Source organism: Pithys albifrons, chromosome 26 (assembly GCF_047495875.1).
Source record: "Pithys albifrons albifrons isolate INPA30051 chromosome 26, PitAlb_v1, whole genome shotgun sequence".
Lineage (NCBI taxonomy): Eukaryota > Metazoa > Chordata > Aves > Passeriformes > Thamnophilidae > Pithys > Pithys albifrons.
Window position 1 is genome coordinate 3,269,628 of NC_092483.1, and position 13,994 is coordinate 3,283,621.

The 13,994-nt window shown below is 44.2% G+C and overlaps 1 protein-coding gene across 4 annotated transcripts in view; it reads right to left on the bottom strand.

The window, feature by feature from the left end:
* The window catches only part of LOC139683049 (transportin-1-like), a 96,517-nt gene extending 82,769 nt beyond the window's left edge, over positions 1 to 13,748 (bottom strand). Inside the window, exons 1-4 of one of the 4 annotated variants that reach the window (XM_071577792.1) lie at positions 13,434 to 13,743; positions 13,172 to 13,285; positions 9,623 to 9,698; positions 7,451 to 7,804 (exon numbers count right to left, since the gene is read on the bottom strand). In XM_071577792.1, the coding sequence (XP_071433893.1) occupies positions 7,451 to 7,804; positions 9,623 to 9,698; positions 13,172 to 13,276 (535 nt within the window). In that variant the 5' untranslated portion in view covers positions 13,277 to 13,285; positions 13,434 to 13,743. Of the gene's footprint in view, positions 1 to 7,450; positions 7,805 to 9,622; positions 9,699 to 13,125; positions 13,286 to 13,433 lie in introns of all 4 variants that reach the window. The other 3 variants (XM_071577793.1, XM_071577795.1, XM_071577794.1) reach the window with 3 other exon arrangements.
* Between the last annotated feature and the right edge of the window lie 246 nt (positions 13,749 to 13,994).

The window sequence follows — 13,994 nt, forward strand, 5'->3', positions numbered from 1 at the left end:
TGTTTGTGCCCGAGGGTGCTGGGTTATACTTCTGGGTTTTGTGGGTTAAAACCAATTTCTCTTTGTGTCATTGCATTTATTGTAATATTTTTATTAAATTGTAACTCTGACTTATAATATCTTTTGTGTTGGGTTCGTTTCTCCTGCTGGTTTACCTTTAAATCAACATACACTGATTATGAGTTCCAAAACCAGAATGCTGTATATAAGCATAAAAACAAGATTAAAAAGTATATTTCAGTCTTCCTAAAGAAGCATTAATTTTCATGCACTGTAACTATAAATGTACTGATTTACAAATATAGCTTTTACATAGAATTCAGTAACTTCAAAAACCAGGAATCCATCCTATGTATATATATTTAAAAGAATTCTATAACTTTACCTATACTACAGGTTTTAAATAGATGAGTGGACATACCTTTCACAACTACGGAACGTGGTTATGAGATGTGACAGGTATTGCTATCACTATTACTTGGCAAGTCAAATGAAGTAATTTTATCATTTTGTTTAAAATTTTGAAGATGTCAACAGCAAAAGTCAGGTGGAGAATGTCTTAAAGGAAGATGTTCTCCCTTGAACTCATGATCAGTTTCAGGTTTGCTTGAAATGCTCTCTGAATTCAAAGTAATAACTCTCCATTACTTATTACACCAATTTAATATGTCCAATTATTATTTCCTTGCATAATCTATAATCCACTGATAGGTATGCACATATCCAAGAAATCTAGTCCTCCATAAACAGTTATTAAGAATTAATGTGTCTGACCAGGAAGGAAGCCAAAGGAGTTTTCCTTTCATTTACACACTATTTACAGCCCTTGCAAGCCACAATGAATGCATTAGTTTTAGCAGCCACAGTCAGACAGAATCACAGAATCATTTAGGACAGAAAGGACTTTTAAAATTGAGTCCAACCATTAACCCAGCACTGCCAAGCCCACCACCAAACCACATCCCCAAGTGCCACATCTACATGGATTTTAAATCCCTCCAAGGATGGTGACTCCATCACTGCCCTGGGCAGCCTGTTACAGGGCTTGACAACCATTTCCGTGAAGAAATTTTCTCTAATATCCAATCTAAACTTCTCCTGGTGTAACTTGAGGCCATTTCCTCTCATCTTGACACTTGTTACCTGGGAAAAGAGACCAACCCTCACCTTGCTATAACCTCCTTTCAGGTAGTCATAGAGATCAATAAGGTTTTTCCTGAGCCTCCTTTTCCCCAGGCTGTCCCCTGAGGTCCCTCAGCTACTTCTCATCAGACTTGTGCCCCAGACTCTTCACTGGCTCCGCTGCCCTTCTCTGGACATGCTCTCGCACCTCAATGTCCTTCTTGTAGTGAGGGGCCCAAAATTGAAGACAAAAGTTGAGTCCCAGCCTCACCAGTGCCGAGTACAGGGGGACAATCACTGCCCTGGTCCTGGTGGTCACACTACTGCTGATACAAGCCAGGCTGCCATTGGCCTTCTTGGCCACCTGGGCATACTCCTGGCTCATGTTCAGCAGCTGTCAACCAGCATCCCCAGGTCATTTTCTGCCAGTCAACTTTCAAGCCACTCTACCCCTAGCCTGTAGCACTGCTGTTGTGAACCAAGTGCAGGACCCAGCACTTGGCCTTATTGAACTTCATACAACTGACCTCAGCCCAGCCTGTCCAGATCCCTCTGCAAAGCCTTCCTTACCCTTCAGCAGATCAACAATCCCACCCAACTGGGTTTCACTAGTGGTGAACACTAGTCAAGCAGTGTTCTCAATCCCAGCTCATCCACCTTCAGACTAAAAGTTCATCTTGAGGATTCTGATCCTTGAGTGCAATAGCCTCACACCAGGCCATGATCAATGCACTGAGATAACACTCTAGCAAGACCGAAGACCAGAGACCCCTGTAAGGACTTAAAGAGCACAATAAACTGTCTCAAAACACTGTCAAAGAAGGAAGTTCCCATAAGATAAGCCACAACAGGAACTTAAGATAAGCACAGATGGCAAGCAGGAAGGCGTTAATTCCAGGCCTAACAGAGGTGAAGGTTTGGAATTAGCATACTGGACAAAAATTCCACTGTGCAGCCTGTGGGAAAGGAAACAACTGCTTACACTCATGCCAGCCCAAGTTGTAGGAACATCTGTGACCACCCTGTGGATACCTGTAACTGGATTGTATAAAGGTGGTACCTCCAGAAGAACAACTTTGGGACCCCCACCACTGAGAAGATCAGGGTAAAGAGGGAACAGCAGGACACTGCAGGGATACACGTGGTGGTGCTATCTTTTGCTTAATGTCTCTCTCTCTTCTTCCCCCTCATTCCTATTTCTATCTCTCTCTCTACCTCACATTTACTGTTAAAATACATACTATTGACTTTGGCATATGGTCTCATTTGCACCTTAATTTGGGCAGAGGCATCCCTTTATAAATGGATCATAACATTCCCACATTAGCACTGGGTTAAGAATCAGTCACTAGAATATGATCCAAGATCAGGATCACAAGGACTCTGTATAGCTGCAAGAGGATAGGTAAATATGGCTATATGGGCCAGCAGAAAGCAACCAGGAACACCAAGCATTTTATTTGATATATATTCCCATTAGCCTAGGTCCCACCAAGAGCCCAGTAACACTTCTAAAGGACAAGTAAAAATAAACCAAACTCAAAACTTTACAAAAACTGTGTGCAAACTTATCCTTCTTAGACAAGAGACAGAGCACATGGTTAAAGGTAGATCTGAGAAAGGAAATATATGTTTTGGCATTAACAATCTCACAGTCTGAACACAGGCATAAACATTATAGAAATAGTCTGCAGGGATTACAAAGTCACAATTTAGTTTATCTTTAGAGTTTGTCTTGGTTTGAGGGAAAAACCAAAATGTTTACCAAAACACAGAGGAGAGGATTCCTCCAAAATAATCACTTCATTCTTTATTAAATTTAAGAAAAGGAACTTTAATTAGAAAATGGATATAAGAAGGATAACTGTTCTTAACTACTATATGTATACATATAACTGTAAACAGACCAGAGCAAACTATTCCCCCAGCAACAAAAGTAAAAAAACAAAAGAGAACCCCAAAAATGGTAGATTCCTCTGGGAATATTTATGGACAGTGTCAGTGTCACACATTGGCTAGCTGCGGGGTGAATCCTCAGTCTTTTCCCAGCAAGGCAGACAAAAAACGATGCTCTCTTTGTCTTTGATCCCAAACAAAAAAAAAAAAAGGAAGAGACAGAGTGAAGGGATGTTGATAGTTCCCAGGAAAGCAGATGTGACTCCTCTCCTTCTCTCTCTCTCTGGGTCGCTGCCGCGAGGGGGGGGGGGGGAAGGGAGGGCGGGCAGCTGCAACGCTGTGGGCGACGGTGAAACCGGGGCAGTGACCAGGGCCCCAAATGCTGAAACCAGGAGCAACAGCAGTGGAAGGAAAAAGACTAGCTTACTCCACAGTAGCAGCAAGGAGCAGGAGAAATGGCTGCTCTGCCACAGCAGCACACACAGCCAGAGCTGTGTTAAGTCCCCAAGAACAAAAGAGACAGTGCAAGCTGGTTTCCCACCACACCTTCCCTCAGTCTGCCCCCACCCAAAATGATCAAGAAGCAATTGGTAGCAGTTAACTACTTCTTTTGTTAACTAATAGCATGGGGAGTAAGTGGCAGGGAGAGAATTTCCATCATTCAAAACTACATTATCCACCCCTAATTCTCTTCTATGCCAATACTCCACATCGAACTTAAACTTTTCAAATATATAAATGTTTACAGATACAGTAGCGTGAGTAGTTTACCCAAAGATAAGTTCCCCTTGAGGTATACATCGTGTCTCTCCATCTTCCTGCATCACCCAGCAGGTAGAACCAGATCCTTGAGCAAAAACAATCCCACAATTGGGTTTGCCTTGGCCTGAGGCAGGGTTAATCCAGACTGTTTTCCCTAGCATACCTCTCAGGTGTATTACGGGGACTTGATCTCCATCTACAGTGTGAAGGGATTCTGACTGGGCAGGGCTGGCTCGATTGACAGAGCCTCTAGTGTTGACTAGCCATGTAGCCTTTGCTAAGTGTTGATCCCAGTGTTTGAAAGTCCCTCCACCCAATGCCTTCAAAGTGGTTTTTAACAGTCCATTACACTGTTCAACTTTCCCGGCAGCTGGTGCATGGTAGGGGATATGATGCACCCACTCAATGCCATGCTCTCTCGCCCAGGTGGTAACTAAGCTGTTCTTGAAATGAGTTCCATTATCTGACTCAATTCGCTCTGGGGTGCCATATCACCACAGGACTTGTTTTTCCAGGCCTAGGATGGTGTTCCGGGCAGTGGCATGAGGCAGTGGGTGTGTCTCCAGCCACCCTGTGGTTGCTTCCACCATGGTGAGCACATAGCGCTTGCCTTGGCGGGTCTGTGGCAGTGTGATGTAGTCAGCCTGCCAGGCCTCGCCATACTTATACTTGTCCCAGCGTCCACCATACCACAGGGGCTTCACTCTCTTAGCCTGCTTAATGGCAGCACATGTCTCACAGTCGTGGATAACCTGAGAGATAATGTCCATGGTTAAATCCACCCCTCGGTCTCGTGCCCATTTATAAGTGGCATCTCTGCCCTGATGGCCTGAGGCATCATGGGCCCATCGAGCCAGAAACAGCTCTCCCTTGTGCTGCCAGCCCAGATCTGTCTGTGATACTTTCACTTGTGCAGCTCGGTCTGCCTGTTGGTTGTTGCAATGTTCCTCATTGGCTCGATTTTTGGGCAGGTGTGCATCTACATGGCAGACTCTCACGATCAGCTTCTCTACTTGGCTGGCGATGTCTTGCCATATATTGGCAGCCCAGATGGGTTTCCCTCTGCATTTCCAATTGGTTTTCTTCCATCGGTCTAACCATTCCAGAGAGCATTGGTCACCATCCATGAGTCAGTGTAGAGGTAAAGCTTCGGGCATTTCTCTCGTTCAGCAATGTCCAGGGCCAAGTGGACAGCTTTGAGCTCTGCAAACTGACTTGACCCACCTTCTCCTTCAGTAGCTTCTGCAACTTGTCGGGTGGGACTCCATACAGCTGCTTTCCATTTGTGGTTAGTCCCTACAATGCGACAGGAGCCATGAGTGAAAAGGGCGTAGTGTATTTCCTCTTTTGGCAATTGATTGTAGGGTGGAGCTTCTTCCGCGCATGTAACCTGCTCTTCCTCTTCATCTGCTAGACCAAAATTCCCACCTTCAGGCCAGTTCGTGATGATTTCCAGGATCCCAGGACGATTTGGTTTTCCCATATGGGCGCGCTGCGTGATCAGAGCAATCCACTTGCTCCAGGTAGCATCAGTGGCATGATGTGTAGAGGCAGCCTGTCCTGCCAACACCCACTTCAGCACTGGTAGTCGGGGTGCCAGGAGGAGCTGTGCTTCCGTGCCAGTCACCTCTGAGGCAGCTTGAACTCCTTCATAAGCAGCTAGGATCTCTTTCTCTGTTGAGGTATATCTGGCTTTGGATCCTCTGTAGCCTCAGCTCCAGAATCCAAGTGGTTATCCTCGAGTCTCACCAGGCACCTTCTGCCAAAGGCTCCAAGACAGGCCATTATTCCCGGCAGCGGAGTAGAGCATGTTCTGTATGTCTGGCCCTGTCCTGACTGGTCCAAGGGCTACAGCCTGAGCAATCTCATCCTTGATCTGGTCAAAGGCTTGTTGCTGCTCAGGGCCCCAGTGGAAATCATTCTTCTTACGGGTTACCAAGTAGAGGGGGCTTACGATCTGACTGTATGCTGGGATATGCATCCTCCAGAACCCTATGGCACCCAGGAAGGCTTGTGTTTCCTTTTTGGTGGTAGGTGGAGACATTGCTGTGATCTTATTGATGACTTCTGTTGGAATCTGACGGTGCCCATCCTGCCACTTCACTCCCAGGAACTGGATCTCTCGGGCTGGTCCCTTAACCTTACTCCGTTTCATGGCAAAGCCAGCTCAGAGAAGGATCTGGATGATTTTCTTTCCTTTTTTAAAAACCTCTTCTGCTGTGTCCCCCCACACAGTGATGTCATCAATATTCTGGAGCCACACCCTTTTCCACTGCAGTCTGGAACAGTCCATGACAGATGGTGGGACTGTGCTTCCACCCCTGGGGTAGTCGGTTCCAGGTGTACTGCACACCCCTCCAGGTGAAGGCAAACTGGCCTGCACTCTGCTACCAGGGGAATGGAGAAGAACGCATTAGCAATGTCAGTAGTGGCATACCACTTTGCTGCCCTGGACTCCAGCTCATACTGGAGCTCCAGCATGTCTAGCACAGCGGCACTCAGCGGTGGGGGAACTTCATTCAAGCCACGATAGTCCACAGTCAATCTCCATTCTCCATCAGACTTACATACAGGCCAGATAGGGTTGTTGAAGGGTGAGTGGGTTTTGCTGACCACCCCTTGGCTCTCCAGTTCATGGATCATCTTATGGATGGGAACCACAGCGTCACAGTTCGTTCGGTATTGCCGACAGTGCACTGCTGTGGTGGCAATTGGCACCTGCTGTTCCTCAACTTTCAACAGTCTGACAGCAGAAGGACTTTCTGAGAGACCTGGCAATGAGTTCAATTGTTCAATCCCTTCTGTCTACACAGTGGCTATTCCAAAAGCCCATTTATGTTTTTTTTGGTCCTTAAAATATCCATTCCTGAGATAGTCAATGCCCAGGATACATGGGGTGGCTGGACCAGTCACAATGGGGTGTTTCTGCCAATCTCTCCCTGTCAAGCTCACTTCAGCTTCTAGCACAGTCAACTTTTGAGACCCTCCTGTCACCCCAGAGATAGAAATAGTTTCTGAGCCCACATGTCCTGATGGCATTGATGTGCATTGAGCACCGGTATCAACCAAAGCTTTATACTTTTGTGGGTCTGATGTGCCAGGCCATTGAATCCACACAGTCCAACAGACACGGTTGTCCCGTGCCTCTACCTGGCTAGAGGCAGGGCCCCCCTAACACTGGTCTTGGTCATAGCAGTCAGAGCCTTTTCTCAATGAATACATCTGGGAGGTGCCCTCCAGTGGGTCAGATTCTTGCCCATGGGAAACTGGGACTGCACTCACTCTCAATACACACATGGTGACACAAGAACAGTTATCCTTCTTTGTTCACCAGCCTCACACGTTGGGCGCCAAAGAATGTCTTAGTTTGAGGGAAAAAACCAAAATGTTTACCAAAAAGCAGAGGAAAGGATTCCTCCAAAATAATCATGTCACTCTTTATTAAATTTAAGAAAAAGGAACTTTATTCAGAAAATGGATATAAGAAGGATAACTGTTCCTAAGTACTATATATATATACATACATATATATGTAGATATAGATATAATTGTAAACCGACCAGAGCAAACTACTCCCCCAGCACCAAAAGTAAAAACAAAAGAGAACAACCCCCTAAACGGTAGGTTCCTCCTGGAGCAGTTATATTTATGGACAGTGTCAGTGTCACACCTTGGCTAGCTGCGAGGTGAATTGTCAGTCTTTTCCCAGCGAGGCAGAGATAAGTGATGAACTCAGGTGGACTCTCTCTCTCGCTCTCTCTCTCTCCTTGTCCTCTGTTCCAAACGAAGAAGGAAAAGCTGGGAGTGGAGAAAATGGTGATAATTCCCAGGAATCTCCTTGCAGTCCAAATCGGTCCCCAGGAAGAGAGGAAAAAAAGGTCTGCAGTGTCCTGAAGCAGCTGTGTCTCTCCTCTCTTCTCTCTATCTCTGAAGCTCAGGGTGCCCAGAGATGGAGGGGGAAAAGCAAAGAGCAGAGCCAGGAAAAAAGAGAGCTCACCAGCAAGCAGTGGCTCCTTTTCTGTCACTGCCCAAAAGAAAACTCCCAAAAAGTCAAACCAGCACACAGGGAACAAAGAAAGAAAAAACTCTCCCCACCCCCAGGTGCTGGGGTTCTGTTTTCTCACCTCCTCCCCACCATTAAGCTTGAATCTGAAAGTCATCAGCTATCTTTTGTCCTCAGTCCTGGGACTCCAAGCCTAAACCTTTTGTGTTGGTATGGTGAGAAAAATTCTCTGAGGGTGCTCCTCCCAACACCACCTTTCTGTGTTTGAACCTTTAACAATTACTAAGGAACTGCAAGAATTTACCAACTGGAAGAGGCTACAAAGTATGCCATAAACAGTTTGTACAAACATCCATAAAAATAAGCCAATGGTAAGTAACTACATTTTATTAGATTTAAGACTTCAGAATGAAGATTCTACAGACATAATATTTGGACAACTCTAGTATGTGATTGTCCTGGTTTCAGGTAGGATAATGTTAATTTCTTCTCAGTAGCTGTTACAGAGCTGTGTTCTGGATTCAGTACGAGAATGGTCTTGATAACACACTGATGTTTTGGGTTTTTGCTAAGTTGTGTTTATCCTAAGTCAAAGACTTTTTTTCTTGTCTCATGTTCTGCCAGTGAGGAGGTTTCCCAAAAGAAACTGGGAGGGAGCATAACCAGGACAGGTGACCTGAACTGGCCAAAGGGATATTCCACACCACAGAATGTCATGCCCAGTATACAAACTGAGTAGAGTTATCTGGAAGAGGAATCAGTCTGGGTTTGGGAACGGAAGTCTGGCATTGGTCAGTGGGTGGTGAACAATTGCATTGTGCATCACTTGTTTTTCCCTTTTTATTATCATTATTATTAGCATTTATCATTTTACTTTATTTTTTGTTTATTAAACTGTTCTTATCTCAACCTACAAGTTTTACTTTGATTCTCCTCTGTTGTCACAGTAAAATCAAAAGTGAGCAATTCAGACCTATAGAAAGCCCTGTGAGACTTAGCTATCAGCCAGAAGCAGCAAGGAGCTCAGCTGCTGCTGGCTGGTAGGGAGGTGGTTTACTCCCCAAGAATTCACATAGTAGGAATACACAGGACTCTGCAGGTGCATGAAAACAGCCAGGATGAAATAATATAAACATGGGACTTGTGAGAGATAGGTTTTAACTAATTGAAGTATCTAGCATGGTGGTGTGTAACTCTTTTAGCCAATAAGCTGTACTCCTAACCCTATATAAATTGTGTGCTTTGTGTCATAAAATGTCTTCACTATGAATCTCATAGATTGTGTGGAGTCCAGTTCCTCCGCCGGTTATTTTTAGTTTACTTTACTCCTCCCCATACCACTGGGGGGGAGGAGGAGAGAGGGAGAGTGGGCTTGAGCGAGCAACTACCTGGTACTTAATTTCCAGCTGGGCTTAAACCATGATTGTGATCTTCAAAATATTTAACAGATTGATTACTAGGGAGATGCAATCACAACTGGATTTAGCAGCATGTTTTATAACATGTATAGTCATGATTCATCACCATGAAGTGCAAAGTTATTCCACAATCTCACTGTAGTCTGATAAAAATATGATGCTCCCACTTTTTTTTGAAAATTTCATTGGACATCTAGAACAGAATCTACTTCAAGACTGAAACTACAAGCACCAACATGTTATCAGATCTTTTTCCACAGACTCCCAAGAGGATAAAAAGTTCTTATACATAACTATGGAGATCAACCCACCAGCACATTGAGTACAGAAATCAGCTTCCTTTTTCTTTCAAGCTAAATAAAATTAATTTTTAAAAAAGAAAAAAAAATAGAATAAACCAGTCAATATCTCAAGAACTTACCTTCAGACTTCAACTTTGTAAGAACAAAAATCAGATAGTTGTTGAAATCTGGATACTGATTGAGTTGTTCTAGTTTCTGAAGAGAAAAACTGTTAAGGAAAATAAAATATTCACACACAGCATTTATAGCTTTCTGAATACTATGATTGAGTTATGCACTACTGCATCATTTCAAAATGCTATAACTATAAGCTCATAACATACAGAGTATGAACAATCTGAAAACAATTTCTGTAATTTTCATACTGAAGTAGTAGCTTTTTAGTTATGCTGAAATCTTAGAAAAGAATCCAGGAACAGACACAGAAATTCCCACCCTCCCCAAACCCCCCTACATTCCTCTGTACAGTTTTGATTTCAATATTTACACTTAAAAGCCAGTAAAACCTAAGGAATCCACTGAGACACAATCACATAGTACATCTTTTTTTTTCTCCACAATAAATAAAAGCATTTCAGCATTAAAATACAACAGCTAAGATTATTTTGATAAGCTACTCGCTTTAATATTAGTCATATACTTTTTTTATGATGGTAACCAGCCACAGTCTGAGCTTTCAACCATGAGAAGCTGTTTAATTTTAAATGCCCAGATATTTGTACAAAGAAGCTCATGTTTATCCATGGTCTCTTTAAAACAAAAATCCTATACACAAACCAATTTTCTAGAGTGACACCTCTGAATAAGTATCTTACTAGCAATACCAGCCTCTTCACTATGTTCTCTGGGGCAACTGCAAGAAGAATTATTATTTCTGAACAGTTAAAAGGTACGTAGCTGTTTTTTCTAAAATTTGTCATTACTTTTGCCTCAAATTTCTAAGTATTCTGCCACTGCTTGGCTAGAACAGCAATCTGGCATTCTCCTTGTATCCTGTTCTCACACCCTGGTATTAATTACTATTATCCTCAACAATATTTCAAGTCATAAGCATGCAGTGCCATCTTTAAGTTACTAAACCTCCTAGATATCATCAGTATGGCAAACAATGAAGACACCTAACAAAAATTATTTTTAAAAGTAGTGAGATTATTTGCTTCATAGGCATTTACTTTACTTGCTGTACAGCTAAATCTCTAAATATTCAAAGTTGCTAAACCCTAGCCAAATATATTTATGTTGACATTGTTGGTCCTTCCAATGATATCAATCACAAACTTAAACTTCATTTTTAGATATTTAGGCTTCTTATATCAAGCAGTCTAGAGAAATCCACCCTCTTTCCACTTAATAAGACAGTGAAGTGTACTTATCACAGGCACAAACTCCTTTGCTGTGAAACACAGGAGATGAAAGGTAAACAGGATGGTCACAGCAAGTGAAAAATAATACAGAACATTCTATATGGCCCCTAGAAATGAATAAACATACATCCAAAGACTGTTGTCAAAGATGCCATGTCAATGAGCTCTTTCAGAAACAGACAAGATTTAGGGTAGCACATTTCAAAATTTTTTTCTTCTTCTCCATCTAATTGGTCTAGGAATCAAAAAATAGCTAATAGGCCATATTTTCTCATCAATTTCTTCATCCACTTGAAATTTTTCCTTCTTTATTCCAAGAAACATCTATATCTTCATTTGAAAAATGTTTAAAGCCTTACCAATTCATAACTTTGTTAACAAAGGGGTTTGGCTAACTTATGCTCCTCACTTTATTACATTTCAGTTCTAAACACCTAAATATGGCAACACTGTGTCACAAAGAACATAAGAGTCAACACAATGATAATCTTATTTTTAAAAAAATTATGGACTGGAAGCACTTTAAACTTGAAACCACTAATTGCCATCCTACTTAGACATACTACTAAAGTAGCATTCCACAATACAACAATCATCACAAATTTTTGTGGAAACAATATCAAAGGAAATTTTTTTTTAATTATAGGGCACGGCCTATCCAGTTGTATTAGAACATTTTCCCAAACGGATAATACAGTGGTAAAAATCTGCCACTTATCTAACCTTTACAGGCCAACATATGAGCATCTCCTTGAAAGCACAGGTATTTCAGCACAGTAGTGAGTTACAACTGCCATTTTAAGAACTACAAACATCAGTTAACAGCATTTTTGTTCAGTAAATTTTTACTCATCTTCAAAACAGACAGCATTGCCTATATTGTCCATCCTACACATACACTGCTATTTTTCAAAAACAAACCAGATGCCATTATTTGAAGCAGACTTTTAAAATGCAATTTTACATGAAAGCTACACTATAATCACTATTGCTATAAACACTTTTGTATTTGAAATACTAAAGACGAGCACTTGTTTAAGTTTGGGGCATTATCAGAACACTTAGCCACTTCTTTATAGTATTTTTCGAAGAAAACAATAGTATTATAAGTCTGAAACACAGCTGCAAAACCAAGGTGAAAACTACCTTCACATTTCAGGTAAGAACAGAAGCCTTCCAAAGTTTGACCACATCTGCTAGGAAAGCCTAGAACTCAAGCAAATTTGGCTTCAAGCTAAACTCCTAACATAACATACATGCATATTCTTACCTATGTAAATAAGTTCTGCTGCCTTCTGTGAAGACCTTCAAGCAAATGCCTTAAATAAAAAGGGATCGAGATGCTAAACTCATATCTTTCATGGGAGGATATCCTTTCAGGGCTTCTAAATACCTTAAAGCACCTCCATAGTTAGCACAAGGAGCAGGAGACAGTATATGAGAGCTTTATTTTTCAAGACTTATGTGTCTACTAGTCTTAATGTAAAATTTTTCTCTCTCACCACGCAAACAACAAATCAAGAATCCAGACCATTAACACAAAATGCACTGCAAAGCTGCACAAGTCACATAGAGTAGATTTCGCTCTTATGTGAAATGTAAGAAGTGTAACAAACAGTATTGCGGACTCAGGATTCTAGGCAGGCAGAAACATCCTCACAACGTAGCAAAATACAGTGTCAGAGCCAGCGGCTCCACCAGGTACATTCCTCCCGCCAGCTATGCCTTCCGCCGTGAATCCCAGCGCCGGTTAGTGTAGAAAGTCCCTGATCGTCTCTACTTTGCCGCAGGTGCGACAAGTACTCCGTACCGCATCAACTCAGCTTGGTGGGCAGCGGCCCCCTGGTGCCCCAGCCCTCTCGGTGGGATCCACTGAGGATGAGGGCTAGGTGCTGGCAGTGGCCCAGAATGGGGTAATTTGGAAAAGCAGCAGACACCGAAGCAGCCACACAGGAACCAGGGATTTAAAAATAAAAAAACGAACCTTAGCTCCGGGGTCGCAACAAGTGCTCGGACTCTCGGCGGGGGAAAACGGCCTTGCGGCCTATAGGCCGCCTCGGCGGTTCAAACTCCGCGCCACGGCCACCCGCTAAAGCGGAGGCTCAGCCCTCAGCGTTCGCTGTGGCGGCTCCTCGGGCAGGTCCGGCCGCCGCCTGCCTGACATAGCGCCGGCCTGTGGCCGCGCTTCCCCTACACGGCGCCCCCAGCCTCCACAGCGGTCGTCTGAAGCACCGCGGCCCCACTCTGCCTGCCCCCACCTGCGCGCCCGTCCGCCCGCGCAGCGTAGGCCTCGACCAAGGATACTTGTTGGACGGCTCTCTGCGTGGTGGTGTCCGGAGACTGGGATTCTTTGAGCAGCTGCAGGATCTGTAGAAGCCCCTGTTCGTCAGGCTTCCACTCATACTCCATTTTGGCTTTCTGAAAAAACACCAAACAAGAGGCCGCGATTAGCAGCGCAGCAGGCCCCGGGAGGGAGGGAGAAGCAGGCAAGCTAGCAAGCTAGCTAGCTGCGTGACGCCCGGCCCGCTCTCACCCGAGCCCGGTCCCACAGAAGGACAGCACTAACCTGCTTTTGTACACGGACTGAGTCACGGCGAATCTGCACTCTGGCCGTAAGAGTCGCCTCGCGTCCTCCTGGGTCCTAGCGCCGAGCACGCCCCGCCCGCCCGAGCCGCCTCGGGCCCGCCGGCACCGCCGTCAGCCTTTCCCCAGTGCCTTCCACACCGTCAGGAGCCTGGGGGCGACAAAACGTGAGCCCCTCAATTCCAGGCAGCGGAAAATGGGGCGCCTCGTCCACAGTCCTTCCCCACCACCACCCGAAACCAGAGAGAAAGCTCCAGCAGCCCCAACAGGCAAAGGGCGAAGCGAAGCCCCAGCCCGGCCTCCTCAGGAGAACTGCAGCCGCGCACCCGCAGCGCCTAGCAGCGACCTAGGAGGCTGCAGCCCACGGAGAAATGGGGATGCGAATGCAGACCCAGGAGTTAGGAACGTGGTACCTGCTTTGCTGTCTGCTTTACTTCTACATGTTTTAGTTTAATGCTGGATAGATTTCATAAGTTCTCGATTTCACGTTTAAAGAGGGAATAAGACCAACTACGCAAGAAGGGGGAAAAGAAACTCAAAAGAA